Here is a 24,107-nt window from a genome sequence, read left to right as displayed (position 1 = left end):
AATCACAGAAAGAACTTGACTCCTAAAGCACCGTTTACCGCAAGCTAACTCTATTGCCAGATTTCATGCTTATGTTTCATTAATTAGACCTTCATTACAGTGTGCGTCGATAATGTGGTACTCCCATCATCTTAATCTTACGAACTTATTAGAGTCCGTCCAAAACAAAGCTGCGAGGTTTATTTTATCGCCGTACTCTCGGAAGAAAAGTTTGTCTTTACTAAAAAAAATCCCTTGAACTCCCGCCCCTCGCCATGCGCAGAAAGTTTCCCAGACTATCAAACTTCCACTCCTTGTATCATGGCACCCATTCGTTCTCTCCTGATGTGCCGAGCATCAATACTTCAGGCAAGGTAGTGCTAGGTACTCACTTTTCCGCTGTCCTTTTCTAAATACTCGTTTTCTATGAGGTCGCTTATGCATTTTGCGATAAGGGTCACGCCTGGCGTAAACTTCGGCCCTGCTCGCTGACGATTTCTGCGGTAAGCTCTTGGTGCTAAGTGTTTTTCGAATCTGCGTGGTGCGCACAATGGAAGCTTGCGAGAGCATCTTTCGTTCGTCTTCAATAATCTTCTGTGTGACATGTTGCTCGGCTTTGAGCTCTTCCTCGAGAGGTTCGTTGATGTCACCACGAGATTGTTGTTGTGGTAGCCTTCAAAGAGGGACACAATTGTATCTGGTCGTAGCTTAGCGAATTTCTGTCTTCTCCCCAAGGCAGAAGATTGCAGCATCTGCCCATCCATACCCATGTCTATACCCGTGCATTCTTGCAGTTGCTGCATCTTGAAAGAAAGCCCTTGGTTGTACTGGAGAAAGACAGTCGTCTCTAAGGTTGATGCCTGCAGGGCGGCGTCCTTCTTGAAGAGCTCGTCACTAGTTCGCCCTTGGATAAGTCGTGGAGAGGCTGTATCTTCCTAGTGCTGTACAGCCCGCTGTAGAATGTAGCGAAGCTCTGAACGATGCCTTCCAACTCGGGAGGAAGCTTGAGGTGGGAAGAAAGCCTGAAGGGCCACAGTCCAGAGGCCAGAACATGGATGCTGAAATCTAGTCGGAAGCATTCATTGGAGTTTTTAATGTGCCTCACAAATTGCTCTTTCACCTCTTTGCTAGCTGACACATCGCGGAACATGCGCTGGAGTGTCCAAGTGTACCCATTACCACAGGCATCTCCGAACTTGTGCATCAATTTTTCTTCCATGCCTTCGCTGACTGAGAGCCGTTGTAGTAGTCGCGTGGCCAACACTTGGGTGCAGCACTTCTGGAACACGTCTTTGTCATCTATGCACTGTAGCATGGCAGTGACGCCGACAACAGCGTCGTCCAGCTGAAGTTGTGGCGCTTCAGAGCTTCTACTGAGAAGGGTGTCACAGTACGCAGCGAAAAATTCGGGGGACTTTCGAGTCGACTGGTCAAGGAACGTGACAGCGTTATTGTTGATGAACCTTTTGCAAGCAATGCTGAGGAAGAGAACAAAGCATGCGTCATTGTCGAAGGCGGTAAGTACGATGTCGTTGTATTTGCGATAGACTTGAATAAGGATGTCAACGTGGAGAGTGGGATCCTTGGCCGCCATATCGTCCACACGTTCAACTGCTGACATTCCTTGCGCACATACGTGTTCTTCAAACATCGCGGCCAAATTGAAAATTGCGTCACTCGAGCGCGACATCAGCTGGTACACGTTAACGAGATCGTCTCGTATGTCTTCGCTCAGGAAGTTTTTGAACTCCGAGCACAGTAATTTGAAATTCTTCTCTATCAGAACTTCCTGAAGAGTACGCACAAGAGGTTTCAGCGTCGACGCATGCAGGTAGAGTTCCACTCGCCGCTCTTCCTCATCCAGGTGCTGCTCGACTTTCTTAACGTACTCGGATACGGGGTTCTGTTCGAACAGCTTCGCTGCGACCCGTTGGTAAAAGCGCTCCGTGTTTTCAAGGAAAGGGAATTTGATGGCGGTCTTGTACACTTCCGATTCGGACGGCCTCTTGGACGAGTCTTCCTCAATCTCAATGAAGCCGAGCTCCACGTAACTAAATGCGACGTTTAGAATCAAATTGATTGATTGATTGATTGATTGATTGATTGATTGATTGATTGATTGATTGATTGATTGATTGATTGATTGATTGATTGATTGATTGATTGATTGATTGATTGATTGATTGATTGTAGTGTTAAATGCGCCGACGCAACGCAGGTAATGAGGCGTGCCGTAGTGGAGGGCTCCGGAGTAATTTTGACCACCTGGGAATCTTTAACGTGCGCCGAAATCTCGTACACACGAGCGTTTTTGCTTTTCGCCTCTATCAGAAAAGCGGCCGCCACGGCGGGGAATCTAACCCGCGACCTCGTGCTCAGCAGCGCAACGCCTTAGCCACTGAGCCACTCCGGAGGATCGCTTCGAATCAAGCTGATGTCAACAGGCCCCCCACGGCGCTCGTTTTCAATCAGGTCGAGCACGCCATCCCTGACCTTCGTGCCGTACGCATGGAGGAACACGTCTCTCCAAGTTGGAAGCGACAGCTGGTACTTCGTGTATAGCCTTTCTGTGCATTCAGGCCACTCATTCTTCAAGCTATTTATGTTGCGGAAAGGCAAAATGGGGCTGAGCCTCTCACTGGAAGACTTGAAGCGTTCCCACTCACTACTGTAAAAGCGTAGGATGTCGTCCGCCATTGCTAAGCCATTCGCAGAATTGGAGAGGGTTGTGAAATGATTACAGCGGAAAGTTTTGAGGTATTCGTAAAGCTCGTACCCGGCCACACGATGTCTCGGTGTCTCTCGAAACGCCTTGACTCTGCAGAGGTTCTTCGCACGCGTGTGTAGGGCCATGTATCTTGACTTCGTCAGCGGTTTCTGACCAAGGTAAATCTGCTCGATGGCATCTCGGAGGTCGTCCCACCCCTCGTCAATGCCGGTTGTGAAGGACCCCATGGAAAATGCTCTTCTTTCGGGGTGCCGGCCTCGGGCAAGTCTGCCTGCTTTTTTGTCTTCGGTATGACGGCGAGTGGCAGGAGCTTGATGTGGATTGGTTCTGCGTCATAAAATTCTAGCGACACATAAAAATGAAGAAAAAGGAAAATAGGCGAAGTGTGAATAGAAAAGAATTCTATATTTTTTATTCACTTTTTTATACAATTCTATATACACTTGCCAGAATGGCACTCTTGATAAAACTAAGTTGATCATGCGGCAAAGGACCTGATAATAAGGTATAGGATTGCAATAAAAGTCGCCATTCGCGCCTGTATTGAAAGCGGTGATCATATATCCACCGAGATGGTAGGCCTAAACGCCATCAGCTGGTGCACGCGGGCATCAAGGCATTCTACTTCAGGCAGCTCAACCGCTCAGCTTCGGTGGCGGAGTGGTCAGAAGAAAGCCTCTGCCAGCCTCCGCAGTGTTTGGCGTTTGCTCAAAACGGCGAGGCCATAGCATGGTTCTGTCTTACGCGTTCTCCGGAATCGAAGCGATGGAAACCGAAACTGAATATTTCCAGTTCGTTCTGTGTAATTAATTATCGTGCCCTCAAGTATTCAAAGTGCTCTTTCAGAATGGCTAAGCCATTAGGCATCGATAAAATCAAGAAATACAAGGCATAATATTTGGTGTCAGTACTCCCTTGCATTAATGAACATTTTTGAAGTGTAGTCATAAACAGTTCTGTTGTGATATATTAAAGAACTGTCGACACTGATTAGCAAGGATACAAGAGCAATTATTATGTATGAAACATTTTCCGTAGCAATCATACATCCCAGCGCACTGTAACCAAATATGAGCGATGTCGGATTATGAAGGCCAAATTCTGCTCTTCCGATAAAAAAAGAGTGGCTGTCGATTGCGGTAGTCCCTAATGCGGAATTTGAGCGCAGCTCTAAAGCTGTTTCGACTGTGCAAAATAGGTTGAGGTAAAGAATTTCATACACTCGTATATGTATGGCTACAGACCATTAATTATTCACATATTGCCCATTCTTCAAGAAGCACTCCTTTTGGAGTCCTTGATTGTCCTGAAGAAGTCCTTGTGGTCGGAGAAATGGGCGAATATACGCTCGGATTGGTGCACCAATGCCTGGTTCTCAAAGACGAGGTCTATGCAGGCATTCCACAAGGTGGTGACACTTTTTGGGAGGCGTTACGAGGAACAGGAACGAGATGTTCTGGCCCATAAGTGGTAGGAAACTCCTATTTGTCTTGATATCTACACTAAAGTTCCCACTACTAATGCCGGTGTAGGTCGCTGGGCGGTTAATGCGAGACTCAGGGAATGCGCTACACGGCTTTGGTGAACTCTGTAGGCGAGGAGTAGACAGCCCCTACCAGCAATTCGTTGTCCAACTTCGCGGCGCACAGCTCGCCAACATCATTAGACGTACTAAAGATTTCGGTGAGCACTGCCAGTCCTTCAATGCTTTTACAGTCCTTAGGGCTCTGCCCATACGCAAGTAGGTAGGCACTCCCGCCGTTCTGTTGCGGTCTATGCGGGGCGCATAACTACTGCTTCCGAGGCGTGCAACTCTGGTTTCTGCAGCGTCGGCGGCGCTGAGCCTCTGCTCGGGTTAGTGTGCTGGGCGTGCGTGCATCGAGGCACTCTAACTCTGGCGGCTCGTTCAGCGGCAGCTGCAGACTCAGCCATTCCATCGTCTCCGGACGCGCCATCGTCGAACGCTCGATGGCTATTCTGGCGTTATCTCGCTGGACTCTAAAATATGTTCGTACTTGGCAAATTTACAAAGAAATGCCATGCACAGATCTTTGAGGAAAAATAATAAATAAAATGTGATCCATAACAAAGAATTAAATAACAAATTGTTCCCGGGGGCTAATAAATATAAGGAAATTGACGCAACGCAGGCGATGAGGCGCGCCGTAGCAGAGGGCTCCGGATTAATTTTGACCACCTGCAGATCTTTATAAAGTGCGCCGAAATATCGAACATACGGGCGTTTTCGCTTTTCGCCTCCGCCAGAAAAGCGGCCGCCGCGGCCGGGAATCGAACCCACGTCCTCGTGCTCAGCAGCACAACGCCTTAGCCACTTAGTCACCACGGCGGGTAAATATACGAAGAAGAACCTAGACCCATGTGGAATGTCTTTAAATGCTTCAGAATGGTTTCTTTTCAGAAATTAATAAATCATTCAATCTCTGAATCTTTGTTCATATGAAACGTACATGTGCAGAAACGCTAATTTACCGAACGGCTCAAAGGCACGTTATTGAAATACTCTACCGAAATTACATGTACCGAAAAAGACCGAAGCCGGAGCTATGCCTTTATTTCCGCATAGAAGTGAGAGGCTTCGTTTGTCCACCCCCACAGCCCACCCCACTCCGTCTTTTGGACCTGCCAGGGACTATACTGCCGGCACCTGTTCGAGTCACAATTGCTTCCTCGTTCATTTTCATGGCGATGTTGCCCCGACGCTCCCCACCACATTTGAAGCCAAATATTACACGAGATGAGAAGAGCCTGTTATTCTTCTCTGACCTCTTGGCAGTGCTACGACAGCAAAGCTGATAATATAAATGACCGCCTAAACATGCGCTGTTTCCGAATGTTCTGAGTGAAGAGAACACGCCCTAGCATCAATGCTTGGCATAGTTGCAAAAGACTGCACAACAATATACGTCTTCCGAGGTATTTGAAACATTTAGTACGGCAAATGAATTGATGAAGACGTTTGCAATGGTCTTCATATTGGTCTCGTTTTTAGGTTGTAAGGGAAGGCCGGAATACAACAAAAATGAAGGGGGGCGCCGGAAGGCAAGGCAACATTGACAACGTGCAGCAGACAAGACCTACCCCCCCCCCACCCCCCCAAATTGATTGATTGATTGATTTATTGATTGAGGTGATGAGGCGCACCGTAGTGAAGGGCTTCGGATTAATTTTGACCACGTGGGGATGCTTAACGTGAGCCGAAATCCCGAACATGCGGGCGTTTCGCTTTCCGCCTCCATCAGAAAAGCGGCCGCCGCGGCAGGGAAACGAACCGGCTTCCTTGGGCTCAGCAGCACATCGACGCCTTAGCCACTGCGTCACCACGGTGGGGTACCCCCCCACAAAAATAAAACGAGTGTTTTTGCAACACCTTCGGAGTAACCGTGGAAGAGGAAGTGTTCGTCGCGATGCGTACTCTCGTCGCCGTTTGCACAAGGGCATGAAACTCCCCCGGCCCCTGAACTGTGTGTTTCGCAAAAGCAATGTCTCTTGTTTTAGGTGCATGCAGGGTTTGAAAAACAATAAGTGGCGAAGGGAGACAAGCATGTCGAGTGTAGCAGGATCGATTGCTTTCATTCGGGAGGAAAGCGGAGCAGCAAAGGTATCGGAACATTATCCGACGCGCGCGTATCGTGAGTATTTCTTTCGGATATCTGATATGAGTGCAACTGGAAGGTAAGATGTGCCGACAGGGGGGAAAGGGTAGCGTTCGGCATAGCGAGACGTTTTCTACCCGCCGCCGCATTAAACAGGGTGGCGCTAGTATAGCTTGCTTGCACGTACGGGGTATCGGCCAGATAACGCCTCGGAAGCAAGCGCGGCGCGCGGAGTTGCTATTTTTGCCCTTCCTTCGTCTGCGGTGGCCACAGGTATGTTCCTAGAGTTCCGGATCGTGGTAGCGGTGCTGCGTGCTTTGCTTGTGCAGTTGCTTGTCATACCAAAATACTAGTTTGTCCCAAATGTGGGAAGCTGCGAACCTCGCTGGCGCCGACATCGCGGGGTAAGCCGAATGGCGCTCTTTGACGGGAGAAAGGCCTTTCACGACAGTAAACAACGGCTCCACAATCACTACACCGCTACTTTTATAGCTTTTGTCGAGACACGGCGGCAGCCAGCTTTGCAATGGGCCGGCGACTAGTAGGGGATCAACTCTAAATAGGCTCAAAATCTGTTTACAGTTGATCCGCAAGTGTTCGCGGTTTATCTGTATTCAGATGCAGAGGTCCCTGTGTAATACCGTCAATATATTACTGGCGGAGGGCATTAAAGCCTTTTTTTTTTGCGGCTTCAGTTGTCGTTTTTATATACCTTCATCACACAAGGCATTTAATTGAATTTTTACCGGTGTTTTGAAACATAGTCTAATGCCGTGATTTTGTGCATACATTTCAACGAATCAGACAGTTACCAGTAACCAAAGGATATTTATTGCCCTCACGCCACATTCTTGCAATCTGCATTTTTTTTCGAGAAATTCTTTTCGGTTTACTCTTTTTCGTGGTTGTACGACTTGGTGTGCTTCCGAAATTTAAACACCGTTTTTATCCACGCTGTGTCTGCAAAGATCTAAAGGGTAACCCTTCACCAGCCCCCTAAGTATTTTTGATAAGTAATAGTGATGATTGGACAAATTAATTAAGAGATTGCGTTGAAGAGCGGATTTCCCGAACTGTAGATCAGTGCTTTGTTTCTTGTGCCGAAAATGACCTAAAACGTACCACTCCATTCTATCTTCGAAAAATAATAGGTAGCAATATTATAAACTTAGCGACATGAAGTCAAACGGTTGCTTCATTGCAACTGCTGCTCAACAGTGTGCGTGGTCGTACGTATAGCATTATTTATTTTTAATTAACCGAATCCAGGCAGAAGCATTTATTTGTGGTTTGTTGCAGGCGAAGCTATTTTGTTTATTCTTGCTTGCCCCGATTGGCTTTCGTATAATACATTGAATTCTAACTCCATTACACAACTGCCCTTTTTAATGTGAATTCCCGACTTACCTCCAAGCGGTCGCGCAGCAAGTTGCATGTTATTCAGAATAGCCCAGGCTTCCGTGCGGCTGTATACGTTTCACCCGCTGGTGTTTTCTCTGTTGCATGCTCTCCCCCTCCTCCCTAGTCCTTAAGGGGGGACGCGGGGATCAGGTGGCGAAAAGTGACAAAAAATTGTTTTTTTGAAAGTCACATTTTCGGATTGCGCGTTTTATATTCTAAGCGTTTACAAAGTTTCGCCCTCGAAAGCCATCCCGAAGTGCTGAAAAAAAATATTTGTCAGCTGAGGTGACAAAATATTTCCGCAAAACGACGAAAACACAGCAATTTTCCCAGCGCTGTATCTCCTGAACGACGCCACCGGGCGCCGCCATCTTGTTCGCGTTAGATCGGCCAAGTCTTCAACTTCCGCTTTCCGGTCACTGCTTTCATTGCCGATGACTCACAAACGCACAAACAGCAGAACAAGAGAGACAGTGAAACAAAGCAACCGATAGATTCCAACACGCGATTATCCGGCCGCGTTCGCTGAAACGGCTCTCCCCATGCATTGGCTGTCGCCGTGGCAACAAAAGATGGCCACCGGGAGGTTCGGCTGACGCGCAGTTCACACGCAGTCCGTTTCGCTAATGTTTTCCTCTGTTTCGCGGTCGACTCGGTTCCCGTTTAGTGGTTTCATCCGTTGCGATTCTGTTCGGTGACGTTATCGTTGTCACGACGAATGCTTTAGATCGTTCGCCAGATTACCGGAAGTGCGCGGCTCGGAAGACGCATCGAAAACGTGCCCGCGGCTTTGCCGTGGTTTGTCCTTGCGTGGGAAACGCAGTGCGTGCGTCTACAATCGGCGTTCGTGAAGTGAACTTTTGGACTCATTGCGATGTTATAAAACGCTGAGTTATTGCTGTTTCACAGCGAGCTTGCGAGCTTCGGGAATGGAACTGTCACGTTGCGGCACGCGCAGCGCAAGTTGCGGTGCGCGCTGCATTGCCGCGACGTGTTCGGGCTGCGCCCGATGGTGGGACTGCTTGGTATTGCACGCGAGTAATAATTATTGATGTATGCGAAGCGAAATTGAATTACAAATAAGAAATGGCTATACATAGCTACGTTACTTAAATGACGTTTGTGGTGAACGTGCGCGTCATGAATTTTGAGGGAGGGCTGATGGGGTGCAATGATCCGCCACCTCGCATTGGGCAAATTTTGCCATGGCTCTACACTCGTTCGTACAGCGCAGTCTGGAATTACAAAATATTATTTTATGCATTTGAATAATTAAAAAATACATGTTGAGGCTGCAGCGTTTTGCAATTTGATAACCTTGATGGCTCATTACGTTGTTTATTTGGGCAATACAGTAAGAATGACTGTTTCGCCTGAACTAAAAGAGCGTGGTATGCTAATCATAATTAATGTTGCAACTGTGTAAAAAAGTATATATTCTGCTTTCTAATAGCTCATTTTATGCTTGTGATGTGCTGATATAACCTTTTGACACTGAACAGCCCCATGTACTATGCTGTAGCTTCAGCAAGGTTATCACACCCAGAAATCAGCTCAAAGACAATTGGAATGTTAATATTCTAACAATGACGCGTAACAATGTCAAAGAAACACCATGCCTCACTCTTAACTTTGGGGACAGCTATGCATACTCACACATTAAGTAAAGTATAGGCACCCTGGTAGCGCATATTGAACTTCGTGGTGCACTCGGCGTAAAACTGGTGCTTCTGCCATCTGAAGGCCTGCACATAAAAACCTCCAATGAGCCAGGAAGGCATCACAGATGCACCAAATCAAAGCGCAAAGGTCTATGAAATTGTCTCCAAGCACGGACAGCAAAGACTATGCCGCTGGTGCAGTTTAAAAATCGTGAAGTTATCCTAAACTTTAAAAGCCGTTTTCTCAAAAGTGCGTTTAACGAGTTCTTCGTCGCTCGTGGAAAGGATAGCATGGCAACCACTGGACGGATTTTGACCCTGTCTGTTTTATTTTGATCCTTGAAGTGTTCTGCAGGTCTCAGAACACTTCAAGGATCAAAACAAAGAAAGTCTCAGATATTCATTTTAGGGTCTAGTTATTTTTAATGTGGAATTTGCGGCTAGGTCAATTGTGTCCTACAGGGTACAAGGGTACAAGTGAAAATATTCTGTAAAAAAATGAAGGGTGGAAATTTTTTTAAGACTATCATGCCCTGTAGTGTTCGTTTGACTACAATTGAAAAGTATTCAGCACTTCCTACCATGTGTCAATACCGTGCTAAGCTTTCCATGAGCGGGCAACATGTAAACCTATGTAACACAAGAACTACAAAAGGTATCATCATGGGATTTAAATTTCCTCATTTGGAGTGTTTTCCAATGTGCCTGCCGAATTTCATCACGCTACGCCAAAAGTTCCCTCCGATCCCCACGTCCTCCTCTAATAGTTTTCGTCCAAAATCACTTTTGCCCTGCGTCAGGTGCGGAGCACTCTCGCAGCAATGTTTTGCTTCGTTTGGAGCAAACACATCCCGATTTCCAATGGCGAATCGGGTAAAACCGAATCATCTCCCATTGGTAGGTCGAGAGCGCCGTTCCAACCAAGGTCGCTTCGAGGAACAAGTTGTTTTCCAAAATCGGCGAATTCGGCCGGAACTCGCGTGACGTCGTCATTGTTGGCTTCCGGCCTACTTATCGCTTCGTTTTCGCTCCGGCAAGTGCGCGCAGCGCCTCCAAAGGAAAATAGATGGTGCACGCCGTTGTTAATTAAAAAAAAAAAAGCGGGTCCGAATCAAGCACCTCAAGCTCGGAATCAAGCAGCGAAGAGACAAACTCCGATGACGACTGGATGACGACCTTCGATGTTTGTTCCCCGTCTGCCTGCGAAGAGGCCGACGAAACCATCGTCGTAGAGAGAGAGAGAGAGAGAGAGAGAGAGAGAGAGAGAGAGAGAGAGAGAGAGAGAGAGAGAGAGAGAGAGAGAGAGATAGAGATAGAGAGAGAGAGAGAGAGAGAGAGAGAGAGAGAGAGAGAGAGAGAGAGAGAGAGAGAGAGCACGTGCAGGAAGGCAAGTAGGCACTTTTGGACTTTTGGAAGTGCCCTGCACCAAAGTACATGTTCCGGTGACGCTTCAGCATTATCCAAGGCATTGCCCTCCTGCGGTGTGTGCATTCCAAAGGTACTTTCGGAGCATTTGCCCTTCGCCGAATTAGCATGCATGCTCTCCACGGCGGGGCTAGGTGACTTTTGCAGCTCTTTTAGGAGCTACGAAGGCGCACGTTATCTCCAGGGGTGTCCAAATTAATTCATAGGCTTCCATTACGCCGTGTCTTGGACCCTAGGTGAGGCTTCGGCGTGTAAAATTTCACTTCGGTCTATTGATAAGATAATTTTAGTCTCCCATAGCAATGTAAATAGTCTGAATGAATAATGTTTTTTTCTTGTTTTTTCGTTTCTATCTTTTTAGCGAAACAAATTATTCCAGAACGATGTGCTTTTCGTACACACTACGTCACTTAGCCCCTGACCTACTAGAAAACATAACTGACCGCTAATCGTTCGTAGTTATTGCCGGGTTTGCAGAGCCGTTCTACTACGGCAGCCAGTGTAAACATCCAGGGGGTCGTGGTCCTATCTTCACGGCACAGCACTGCGCCGTCTTTCTTTCACGTCCGTCCAAGTAATTCATACGCAGCAGCTTTGAAAGCGTAGAAGCTTCCTGGGAAGTGCTATGCGCTTAACTTTACAGCGTGAGCGCATCTTAAGAACCAGCTCAGGCCGCTGCCTATTGAAGAAGCTCGGCAAGTTTGTAGCACAGGAGTGTGCCGTGGCCAACTTAAAAGTGTTGCCTGTGTGAGCGGAAGATTGATGGCCCTGCGCACGCCCGGGACTGTAGTTGAGAGCTAGGCGCGCGTTGATTGATGTTGCCAGAGGGAAATGAAAAATGGAAGACCTGACGGGGTGAGAGTGCGCGCAGGAATCCATTCTGAATGCGCCATAAATGCAACGGTGACAGCTTTCAATCGCACCGTATCGACTAAGGGTGAATGCCGAAAAATATATACGCACACGTCTCTCTCCTTGTCGTCTAAATGTTCCTGCTCCCCTGCAGTGGTGCTCAGCGAAGAAATCTTGCGCTCGTAAAGCGTTTCGTTTTGGAAGTTAAATTTTGCTAGGGCATCGCTGCGGCAACATTTTCTCGGAAGTGTGTGAACGTGTACGAACGCAGCGTGTCGCACACATAAGTATGAAGACAAGCCTTAGAAGTCCCAAGTTTCCATTCCCAAAAAATAAGGTTCGAGATAATCCTTCGTGGTGGTTAAGCACTACTAAAGGAATTTTGTTCGCGTTATTACAATGAAGGGCTCAGTTCAAATGTTAACTTTTGAGCTACAGAAGTGATTTTTTTTCCTGGTTATGTCGTTGTAGTATAACCAAAGAAAAAAAACAAATGAAAAAGTTTTCATGACATTCAGGTAACGCAGAAGCATTCTTTATTGTTGTCTGAAACGCGCCAAATTAAATGCATATTGGTAAGTTGGAGATCCCACGCGGTGGGTTGCGTAATGAACCCACCTCCCGTTTTATTCTAGGTATCCGTATGTCAACGACCGGCCGGCGGGTCTTTACGACATTTAAGCACACGGGTGGCTTCCTCAAGAAATGGTCAACGCATTTGCTTTGCAGCAAAGCTGTCGGTCGGAATTTTTCGTGACCGTAGTGGGCGCATACAAAAACAAAAGGAAGAAAAACTCCAAGCTTCGCATATTATTTTGCTTCTCGCGAGAAGGACGATGACTCCGTCTCCTATGGGGATCGGCATCGTACTCCTCAACGAGCAGAGAAAGCTTGACTCGTTAAGCGTGTCTCGCCCGTCTACGCAGCTGTCACCAGAGGGCCAGAGGGCTCCGCGCGGCGCAAGACGGCATCCATATCCACCTCCGTAGATGCATCCACAGCTCATAAGCGCTTAGGTGTCCTTGAGTTTTTAATCCAACTGTGACGTTGAGCCACTCTTCGCTATTTTCTCCAAGTTTTAGCTGTTTCTAGCAACTTTTGGAGAGCAGTATAGCTACCCTTTTATCTTAAAAGTACGCAACACCGCTTCACAAGCACGCTATGGTGGAACAAAAAAAGGATACCTGAAGAATTCCTCGAACTGTCCCACGGAACCAATACTCCTCGCAATGTCACTGTATATAAATCGGAGGCAGCGTAAAATGTCGCGGCAAAAACAGCCATAAGCACTTGAACGACATCGAAAATACCGTAAAACAACCGTTTTTGGAACTTCTACAAAGACTAGGCAATCTGGACTGGAAGCCCTGCTTATTTATTCTCTCGCTGTTGGCAATTCTTACATCCTTTTTGTATTTTTAAACAGTTAAATTTTGTATTTCTAAACAGTTAAACTGGATATTTGTGTCAACATATTATTCAACGTTAAAATTCAGTTTTTTTTAGTTAACGTATTCGATTCGTTTTACCAGTTTCAATATTCGTACACTCTTACACGCCACAGGAGGAGTCCTAAGCATGCAGTCATTGCTTTCGACTGGAACATGTGTTTTAAGTTGTATCCAGGTTACCTTGCTGGCCTTACAGCGACAGAATCATGAACTATACACAAATATCAATGTCTTAGTGTTGGCCGCCTATTTCTACTGCAATAGACACGTTTCCATGAATAAGCTAAACATTATCGTCGTTAGGAATACTATTTGGCGTGGCAGTTATTTTCTGAGACGATGTCTTAAACTGGAATTCCTGGCACTTCAGTAGCTTTTTCATGCTTCGCAAAAACGATTATTTTCACTTCAATTTTCTTAATGATTTTTTCATACTTTTTTTTTTGTCTCAATAGTAACAAATAAAGCAGTGATGGTTATGCAAGAAAGCGGTGTTGCCCTAATGTTGGCTTGATATAGTTTTCTTTTTCTTACATGCAGGGTTTCTTGTTAAATATCACATTTTTTATGTTTTGTGGTGCGGGAAAACAATACTGGTATCGAACAAACGTAAAGAAAGTTCTCCACTGCACGTATTTTACTGCTTTTTAGGTGAGTTGAAAATGTGTACATTAAGTTTATTATACACGCATTTTTCCTGGTTTCATTGCAGGGACAATAAAGCCGGGTGAAGCTACAATAACACAAAAATAAAGTGAGGTTCAGCAATATATGGCGGACGTCATGGCGAAGAGTGAAGAAAAAGGCCACGTTTTTGAAACCGAGAATGTGGTCGTGCAAAGGAGCCCGGCGAACATAATCAAGAATGTGGTGATCGTGAGCTTCGGTTTCCTGCTACTGTTCACTGCCTTCCAGTCGGTGTCCAACCTGCAGAGCAGCATCAACTCCGAGCAGGGCCTGGGCACCTTCTCGATGGCCACCATTTACATCGCCCTCGTGTTGTCGTGCATGTTCGTGCCGACGTTTATGATCCGCCGTCTGGGCCTCAAGGTCACGCTGTTCGTGTCCATGGCCATGTACACGCCGTACTTCGCAGCCAACTTCTACCCGACGTGGGCCACCCTGATCCCGGCCACCATCGTGCAGGGCCTGGGAGGTGCGCCCCTCTGGACGGCCAAGTGCGCCTACCTGACCACAATGGCCAACGACTACGCAGCCCAGACTCGCCAGAAGGCCAACGACGTGGTGACGCGCTTCTTCGGACTCTTCTTTATGATCTTCCAGACGGCCCAGATCTGGGGGAACCTCATCTCGTACTACGTGCTCCGGCCCGCCGGCCCGCTGGCCAACGCGAGTGCGAACATCGACAGCTGCGGCATCGCCTTCGTGACGGCCGAGGAGGACGCGGAGAACGCGAACTTGCAGCCTCCGGACCAGGGCAAGCTGTACACGCTGATGGGCATCTACACGGCGTGCGCGGTGCTGGCGGTGATCAGCATGATTGCGCTGCTGGACCCGCTGGCGACGCCTCCCAGACTGCTCAGCAAGCGGCCGCTCTCGCTGCTCGTGGAGACGCTGAAGCACCTTCGCAAGCCGTACCAGTGGGCCATCCTGCCGCTCACCGTCTACAGCGGTGTCCAGCAGGCCTTTCTCATTGGCGACTTCACGCAGGCAAGTTATACCACGCGCCGATTTACGCGATGCACGTTAGTTGGCGGGATGCAAGGGTGTGGAACAAAGCACCACGAAATAGGTTTGAAATAAACGCGAGAAGTATAAATATATACACACGCACGCACGACAGCCAGGGGCAAAAATTAGGCTATTTGTGCAATCGAATAATAATCGGCAAATATGTGGCACACCATTCGTTCGCCTATACCCCGACCGTAACTGCTGCCGTCCGCGCAGCCACGTCTCCACAATGTCGCATTTTCAGCTCTGTAAGATGTGCAGGGGGCGCTGGAATACCTGCTCACGCATTCTCGTGGCGCTTATAAGAGGGCCAATTTCTGCAACAGATCGTTTTTTTTTTTTAAATTTGAAGTGAAATCGCACCCCCCTTTGCTGTCACCCTAGTTGGCACTCTAATCCGCGATGCCCTACTTTTTATTGTACTATCTTTTCACGGCTTTTTGTCCTAATATAAGCATTATCTCAGAGTGTTTTGTAAGACAAAGTGTTTTGTAAGTTTTTGCTCCATACGAGAGCACTATTAGTGCGCTTTTATTGCATAATTTTTTTATATGTCAGAATGGGAATACTCTTCATTGTGGGGGAGGGCTTCCGCTGCACTTCTCAAACCATTTTAACTCGTCGCCTGATTTCTTATTCAATGTCTGTGTCTCCATTCAGCAATTATATCTATCTATTCCAAGCCGAATCTGTTGCCCTTTTGCATTAAGTGCGTTGGGGTAATCAAATCAGATCCAATCAAATCAAGTTTATTGTTTCCAACAACAAAAAGTTCGAAATATTGTGTTTTGCAGTCAAGGGTACCAAAGTAAAAAGATTGTACACTGTTTAAATGTAATTCATGCAAAAATGCATAAGAATTCACAAGGTAAAACGCCAATAAAATATGCAGGGGACAAGCTCGTAACGGGTACGGGTAAAAGGGGTACGGACTTTTAGTCAACGCCGGCTAAACAAAAAAAAAAAGTAAAAAAAGTTCATCGGCCGAGATGAACCATGGGTAGAACCACTGGAGAAAATGTGGAAAGCTTCAGTTTCTGATTATTACCATGACTCTAAAAGTTATTTTTGTGTCTAATTAAGTTGTTGGGCAGGGGGATCTTGTGCGTGTCGGTGTCTCAGGCTGACACGCCCCTCCCTTCTCTCGTCTGTTTATCTTTTCCAGGCGTATGTGAGCTGCGCTCTGGGCATCCCTTACGTGGGGTTTATCATGATTACGTTCGGCTTGGCCGACGCTGTCTTCTCGATGGTGTTCGGTGCCGTGATAAAATATGTGGGCAGGATACCCATTTTCATCCTTGGGGCTGCCGCGAACGTCGCTATTGTGGTCGTGCTGTGCGTGTGGAAACCGACGCCGGACGACTTCTACGTGTTCTTCCTCATCGCGGGCTTCTGGGGCCTGGGGGACGCCGTCTGGCAGACGCAAGTGAACGGTGAGTGGACGTGTGCTCGCCCGGCGGCAAGGACGGCTGCATACACTGCGAGAAGCTAATAATAAGAGAGGTGGTTTTCGGCCGCCTATTTCGGCTGCTACCTGAGGCGTATAGTGCTGATGAGACTTTTTTTGTGTTATTTTTTTGCGCACGCAATTTAACAAAAGATGCTCCAAACATTCGTGTGTGTGTGTGGGGGGGGGGGGGGGGGAGGGGGGTTATAAACATATGCGTGCATACTTCGTCACAACTAAAATAACCTTATTTTAATAGGGCAAACTTTACAGAAAGGGGAGTAAATGCAAGCGGATACTTCAAACCATTTAGTTTCTATTCCATGCAGCACAATTTTCAAACTTGAACAATGTGGCTTTAATTAGTTCCTTAAAGTGCCTTCGAGGGGAAGAAAGCCACAGAAATTTTGAAAATATTTTAGTAATGCGTGATCATTCTTACGGCGCTTCTCCGTTGTATGAACCGCATACATTTTCTTGGGGGCATCAGAGGAAGATGTTCACACACTGTTATTTTGTGAGTTCATTTTTAGTTCTTGGACAACACATTTTGTGTCTCTGGTTCCCTTCTTGTTTTCGATAATCACGTAAGGGCGCTAAATTTGGTAGAGTTTTGCAATTTCGTTGCTTCATTTTTTAATTTTTTTACTAGTTCTCTGAGGCAGGCGATGGTTGCCAGATTTGGCCAGAACTGGGTAACTTCTCGTTTCGTTTTTTTTAAAGAACTTTTTGTTTGTGTTTTCTTTTTTTCTACAGTGGTCTACATGTGCACCATCATAACTATTACACTTCCCAACTTCCCGAATTACGCATCTCTGTACCGGTACACGGCATTATGCAGTGTTCTCGTTGGGGGCCCTCGACAAAGAGTGCTAGCGCATTAAAAACGCGTTAAGCAGGCTGGCAGTATTGTCATCACCCCGTGCTTTAATTTTATGTGGATAGCATTGCATCGCAGCTGTTCTGTGTGTCGGCTGCTGCCTTTATCTGTTTTGCACTTATCGTATAGATAGATCACTTTATGGCCCACCTTTTTCGCAGCCTTCTACGGCACAGTGTTCGCCGACGACGAGGAAGCTGCTTTTGCCAACTACCGCATGTGGGAATCCCTCGGGTTCATCATAGCGTTCGTCATACAGAAGCTGCTTCCCATCAGCCACAAGATCGTGGTGGTCATGGCCTTTCTAATCAGCGGCATGATCGGCTACCTGGCCATCGAGATCCACATCAAGGTCAAGAAGCACGGCAAGCTCGTCGTCACGGGCTCCAGCTGATGATTGCTGATACGTGTAGTCACTTTTTTTTCTTCTCCTAAGTATTTTACTTTGCATCGTGCCACTTAATTTGGGTTAAATTGCCAAGTACCCGAGGCTGTACATATCAGTGGCATGGAAAGGATAATCCCAACATAATTTCCGTCTTCGTTGCCATTAGCCTCGTCGTGGCGGCGGCGCCGTTCCCCTAGTTGACTGGGCCTCACTCAAAGGAGCCAGAACTTCGAAGCCTATTGCAACTCCGCTTTTAAGCGCGACGAAGTTCAGGAGAACATACACGTTTTCTTGGTTACAAGCACTGTATATATGTAATGGATTTTAATTACTTGACGTGGCATTGCGAATGAATTTAGGGCGTGTTCAGTGCATGTTTTAGTGCAATGATTGGTGGGACAAAGACAGCTTGTTTTTAGCTACAAAATACCGAATAAATGATTCGTGCGTTTTTTTTTTGTCGCTCATTACTGGGGAGAAAAGAAAAAGGCACGAGAAATATTCCTAGGGACACCTAAGGCTGCTTACGTGCTTTAAACGCGGAAGCATTATGACTCCATCTGAGACACGTACGAAAGCCTTGTGTGCTGCCGCAAGGTGTTTGCGGGGTTGACCGACACCCATAGAGTAGCACCGATTTCCCGGGGTTTGGCCCCTCTTCGGTTCATTGATTGCACTGGACCCGCACTTCGGCCTTGGAGTACTGGCGTGGTCGTCTGTGCTTAGCCGGTGCAAAAACTGTCTGCACACCCGACGTCGAAGAACTTCACATCACCAAACACGGCGCGGGTCACCCCGACACCTCCGACGAACACCTGGCAGACTGGCGGCTTCGCCTGGGGAGCTTGGGAGCCACGAGAGACTCCCTCCTGTTTTTTTTTTTTTTACTTAAATGATCATCATCCAACCGTAGCGCGGCGGACAACGTCTGATTGTTTGCCTCATTGGGCCCGTAAGGCTTCGCCGTTAAAATAAAATGGGAGACGTAGAACACGTCGTCTTTTACGGCAGTGTGAACATGCAGAGTGACTGTGAATCGTAAAGAGCGGGAGAATGTTTAAAACGAAGACACATTCGGATTCTTCTTAGCTGCATCGGGAGCTGATAAGATTGAAAGAAACTCCGAGGTCACGTAATCACTTCTTATAGGTTGCGCATGCGAAATCAGTAATGTGTAATTGAATCCCCCTGAATGCTTTCTTGAGTTCTGTGTTGCCAGTAATGTGTGAGAGATGGCTGAGGCTCCATAAGGGTATGGCTCGTACTTCCGTGCTCCAGGCGTTGGCTTGCAGTACGCGCTCCTTTGTGTTGGGCAACGTGGATTTTTCGCACAATTGAACACTTATTCCTTCCGAATCATAAGAACGAAATCCGTAGCTTAATTATACCCCGCGCTGCGGGACTTCGCGTAAACGTGTCGAACAGATGCCACTGAGTTTCCAGCTATTTATGCTTAGTCACGGCCACTGAATGAAAAAATGTCCAAAGACACCTAACCCCTTCCAGTCCACGAAGATGCGTTTTGTTATTCGAACATCTGCCCGAGGTGTCTTTGCGATTTCGCATATTTCTTATTCATTTTGCTTGATGCAACTTGGAAGAACCACAGCTTATCGTACTAGACAAGCATGGGTATATCCTTTTCACGGTTGCCTTGTGGTGATGGAAAGGCTTAGCAGTGACGGCTTCATGTTACTTGCATTAAAGCTACGGTTGTTATTTATCTATGCATATGCTGAGATAAAACATTCCGCATTTATGTAATCGTTTGAGCAGTCCAGCTTCGTATAATTTGTTTCGGTGCTGTTCCGATAAAACACGAGTTACTGCCGTTTTCCGTAACCACACTCCTTCCGTAGAAGCCCGTGTATTTACACCTGAGAGGAATTCCGAATTGTTTGCAACTCCGCAGTGACCTAATTACTGCAAATAAATGAAGATTATCGCTATGGTTGAGTCGTCTTAGCGGCTATGTGCAGCTTGATTCATCATCAACGAAAAGCGAAAACGCCCGTGTGTTCGAGATTTCGGCGCACGTTAAAGATCCCCGGGTGGTCAAAATTAATCTGGAGCCCTCCCCTACGGCGCGCCTCATTGCCTGTGTAACGTCGGCGCGTTAAACCCCTCAATCAGTCAATGACTCATCATCAATGACCAGCGCACACACACACACACACACAAATAAGAGAGAGACGCAAAATGGAGTAATGGAGAGGGTGGCGCTGCCCTGTCCGTTCCTCCTTTTTATGTCTCGTTTTTTGTGCGCTGGTCCTTAATGATGAATATTCAATAACTCACCCAACTGACAGTCCTTTTAAATGTTCAGCAGGATTTTTTTTTTCAAGATATCAACATTCGATATATACATACAGAGCATTTGCGTGAAAGTTGGCTTCACCGCAAAGCGTATTCTGCTGGCGGACAGGCAAAAATCGCGGAAAGCGAACCATAATCAGTCTTTTTCTGTGAAACGCAGGTTGGTGCGAACCATTATGTGCACCAGCGCGGCTAGGGCAAAATTTAGGCGTTGCGCAGCAGCATACGGGTGTCGATGAGTTAGGAGAGCCGGTCAAGGCGGCAGTTCGGGCTGTTTCAATTGACTCGCTGACGTTGCCGTCAATTTCATGGCCCTTGAAAACCCCGCCAACGGCCCCCCAGCCGATTGTTTGGATTTGGCTTGCTTAGCGGCGAACATTCGTTGAGACGCCGTTATGGTGGCGCTTGGAACGCCAGCGTTCCAAACGCCCGGTAGAGTGCGAGACATGAGGCATATGTAGTGGGCGCGTGAGCACGAGCGGAAACCCCAGAGACGCGTCTATGTCATCTCTTCAGAATGTGCTGCCAAGCACCACTTAGTGGCAGTCATGATAATTAAAGCCGTTGCCCTTATTTACCACAAACACGCCGAAAAGAAAAAGCCTAGGAAAAGGGTAAACATTTAAAAGTTGGGATTAAACAAAGCGTGTAAAATAAGCAGTAATTTTTAAACGTTACCTTATTTTTAACAAGAAATAACTTGTCCAGGAGAATACACGCCAAAACGTCTCTCGTGCTAGCGGCGCACAATAGCGTGCCCTGTTTGACGGGGCGGATTGTAACCGAAGCAGAATACACTTACCTGAAATCGGGGGTTGCAGTGGTCATGATGGCTGGCCCCCCGAGTGGAGGCTCTCCATTGCACTGCGGAGCGGCTAAAACTCGCCTCTGCCTCAAATTGAGGCAGCAGGGATTTATAATTTTTGGTAGTGGGGGGCAGGCGTTCGCGCCGTCCCCCTTCCCTAAAAAATCCAAAATCAGCACACTTTTCTTTCCCACATTACACCCTGCAAGTGGACAATGCCTTGCGAGAGCGGGCACCTCTGACTGCTATAGTGTACTCGCATGCGGGCTTCAGGGTTAGCCGCACTGGCTCATATCGTGGGAGTATTGCTTGACACAGTTTCTTACTAATAGTGTATACATACAGTTGGTATGGACAAGTCACTGGGACACTCGTTTCCCAACGCCTCGCGCTAGTTGTTGTTTTAATCCTTTATTTCAAAGGGAAGACCATGAGACCAAAATACGGGAAGAGGGCGAAGAGGCAGGGAGGAGTTGCCGATTAGCACAAATGGTGGGTCCTTAAACGCCATAGAAGAGATCACTGCCGTCAGCAGAGCCAGACTAGGGTTGGGATCAAATGAGTCAAGTCGTCGGGTAGGCCCCGCTTTACACTAATATTGAGAGACCACTCTCTAGGCCGAATGCCCCGAGGGCCGTAAGAAAATTAGGGACTTCGAAGGAAGGTTGTCTTAAGAGGCATCACGTGGCAAAGCGTTGATGCGTATAGGCGGTACAAAGAAAATCATCTGCGTGGGCAAAAACGCCAAGGCTCCAATAATACACTTATACACTGCATGCTTCGCCCCTCCCCAGGTTTCACTTTAGTGGAGATGGCCAGGAATTTTTTTAACAGCAAAGCTGTTTATGCCGACACAAATCTGTCCGGCGGAGACAGGAAACCCCGAGCGCTTGTGAGCGTGTGCGTGCCTCACGGCGACCGCCTGCCATCTTCCAGGCTTGCGCGTGGGCTTACGCCCCATAAAGAGCTTTCGCCATCGTCGTCGTCATCGTGTAGGGACCGGCGCGCCATGGGACCGCCGCACCGAAGACAATGACGACGAATCTGCCAAGCCATCCCTTCCCAATCCACTGGATACGGCCACCGGATACGGTGGATACGGCTACCGGACCAGCTGACGAAGAAGTCGAGGTCTGCCGAGTCGAGGACGCGCTACAGAGAGAGAGAGAGAGAGAGAGAGAGAGAGAGAGAGAGAGAGAGAGAGAGAGAGAGAGAGAGAGAGAGAGAGAGAGAGAGAGAGAGAGAGAGAGAGAGAGAGAGAGAGAGAGAGAGAGAGAGAGAGATGAAACATTTATTGAGCTGCAAAGGTAGGAGTGGATCCTTGGTTCAGGAAGCCATGTGTTGACCACGCTGCCGTAGCCCGGGTTACAAGGAGTGCTTGGACATCCAGGCGACCGCTAGACAACAGTATCTCCCTCTGCTCAACGGGGAAGGAATTCGGAAGGGGTGGTATGTCGGGATTTTTCTTGCAGTCCTCAATGATACCGCGGAGCGTACCCAGTTGATCACACAATTTGCATTCGGCTGCGTACTGTGTCGGAAACAATAAATGCATTCTTACGGGGTGTACAAAAGTGCCTGTTTGAGTTTTTCTCAGCGTAATTTTTGAAATTTTCTCACCGTAATTTCTTCACTTTTGCTAAGTGATGTATGAGGGCTTGGTCTTGTCGTCCTGCAATACTGTGTGATTCCTTGATAGGTTAGGAGAGGTGTGGGGGCTGCCGGAAACTCAGTGCTCGGTGGGCCAGATATCGAGCCTGTTGATGGGTGAAATTGTTACCCGTCCATGAGGAGTAGGCAAGGGTCCACACGATGTTGACTTGGTGTTTTGGGTGATGTTTCTGGAGCTTCCGGAGAGCGGTGGGAGCCACCCATCCTGACAAAAAACTCCGGCAAGCTGTTCGGAAGTCTGTGATTACAGTCCGTGCAGAGCACTGGGTGATGGCTAGGGCGATGGCCAGTTCTGCTTCCCTCGCGGAGGACGTCCGGAGGGACGCCCAGGTTATGAGAGCGTTTTTGTTTGTTGCTACAGCCACCATGGTTAGGTTGTCGCCTCGATTGAGGTCCGGATGCATGTTTTTTGGAAGAGGTCGAATTGAAGCGTGCTAGCGCCAGACATCTGGTATTGGGTCCAGATGAGTCGGTTCTGGGCAGGGCCACTTGATAGGGGTGAAGTACTGTACGTCCAGCTTGTGTTTGCGCCAGACAAAGTCGTTGACTCGAGATATGTCCTTCAATAAGTTTTTTAATGGTATTATGAAGCCCCATTTGAAGTAGGTTTGTTGTGAGCGTGCTTACAGGCAAACCGAGTGCCTGCTTGGGGGCTTTGCGTATAAGGCGGTTTATTTTGTTGATGTCTGCTTTGGCTAGCACGAGGTAGGGTGCGACGTAGGTGAATCGGCAAATAACGAATGCTTGAACTAAGCTCGTTGTGTCCTCTTTCATGCCTCGATGCCTGTTGGTGATACGGCGAATATTTTGTGTTAATCCTCTTGTAGCTACGCGCTACAAGAGGATTTGCCCTACGCGGCTGTGCCGTCGAAATACGACGATGAAAGGGATGACGACTATCGCTACTGAATAAAACACTACACATACTTTAGTGGTCTTTGCTTTACAGTGCCCTCTAAAACGGCTTTGCACTGCTGAGGTCCGGCTGCTCCCTCTCTCCTGGGATCCGCTGTCAGTGTGGGGAGAAGCTAGGGCGACCCCCCGCTCAGCTGTTTCTCCAGCCTTGCACCACCAGTGCAAGCTGCGGCAATTTATTTCAGCAGCGATGCTTTTTAAAGGGACACTGAAGTGAATTTGTCAAGCTCCCGCTTTTGCTTGCACTGCGTAGACTGGCTCAAATTAGCACACTTTTCATCGTTTATCCGGTTGACAAATCGGTAATTATTTTACAAAGCGCGAAAGAAGAAAAACTACCATGCGCGGTTTGCGGCGGCCGCACCAACTAAGGCTGTGACGTTGAGAGGAGGGGCGCCGTGATTGGACGATGCCCAAGGTTAGCAATCACAGAAGTTTCGGTTTCGGTTTCGGTTCTGTAAAACATAACCAATGGCTTTGTTGGATGGGCATTCTCAATATCTCAGTAATCATCGTACCGCGCTTCTGCCATGTTGTCGGCTGTAAAATGCACAAGATAAGCCTCTCAGGACGGCTTGTAGTCGTAGCATTCACTAGCCGAGACCTACGCAGTGCATGAACGCCCTCCGCGTACCCGCAGACGCCCAATTGTCATGCGCTTTTCCCCCATATTTGGAGCTTGCCTCCCTCATGCCTGTATCGTAAAAAGCGTGTTCGCACCAGGCCAAGGGTCTGTTCATTCTGGCCTGTGCCCACTGCCTGCAAGCAGTCGGTGCTTATGGCAACAGCACGCCAACGAGAACTCGCTAGCGCGCCAGTGCCAGCCTGCGCGCGTTTTGTGAACTAGTTCGTGTAGCCATGAACGTTGCGGCCCCAAAA

At 47.7% G+C, this 24,107-nt stretch overlaps 2 protein-coding genes, 1 non-coding gene and 1 pseudogene across 3 annotated transcripts; 2 read left to right on the top strand and 2 right to left on the bottom strand.

Moving 5' to 3' along the window:
• Positions 1–826: 826 nt before the first annotated feature.
• LOC144161842 (cullin-1 pseudogene) lies at positions 827–1,573 on the bottom strand (annotated as a pseudogene).
• A 797-nt stretch (positions 1,574–2,370) lies between these two features.
• LOC144161832 (cullin-1-like) lies at positions 2,371–2,934 on the bottom strand. The gene has a single exon (XM_077692426.1). It carries the CDS (start codon positions 2,932–2,934, stop codon positions 2,371–2,373), a length of 564 nt encoding a protein of 187 aa, XP_077548552.1.
• A 3,526-nt stretch (positions 2,935–6,460) lies between these two features.
• LOC144155650 (protein unc-93 homolog A-like) lies at positions 6,461–17,975 on the top strand. Its single transcript, XM_077687229.1, has 4 exons — positions 6,461–6,594; positions 13,824–14,782; positions 15,972–16,239; positions 17,295–17,975. Exons 2-4 carry the CDS (start codon positions 13,883–13,885, stop codon positions 17,525–17,527), a joined length of 1,401 nt encoding a protein of 466 aa, XP_077543355.1. The 5' UTR covers positions 6,461–6,594; positions 13,824–13,882; the 3' UTR covers positions 17,528–17,975.
• A 2,656-nt stretch (positions 17,976–20,631) lies between these two features.
• Positions 20,632–20,796, top strand: LOC144156373 (U1 spliceosomal RNA). Its single transcript, XR_013319763.1, has one exon. It is a non-coding gene; the product is annotated as a U1 spliceosomal RNA (small nuclear RNA).
• The last annotated feature ends 3,311 nt before the right edge of the window (positions 20,797–24,107 follow it).

The sequence above is a fragment of the Haemaphysalis longicornis genome, unplaced genomic scaffold (genome assembly GCF_048455015.1).
Source record: "Haemaphysalis longicornis isolate Haplotype H1 unplaced genomic scaffold, Haemaphysalis longicornis Haplotype H1 scaffold_1, whole genome shotgun sequence".
Lineage (NCBI taxonomy): Eukaryota > Metazoa > Arthropoda > Arachnida > Ixodida > Ixodidae > Haemaphysalis > Haemaphysalis longicornis.
Note: the sequence above shows the minus strand (reverse complement) of the source record. Positions and strands in the feature narration are given on the sequence as shown.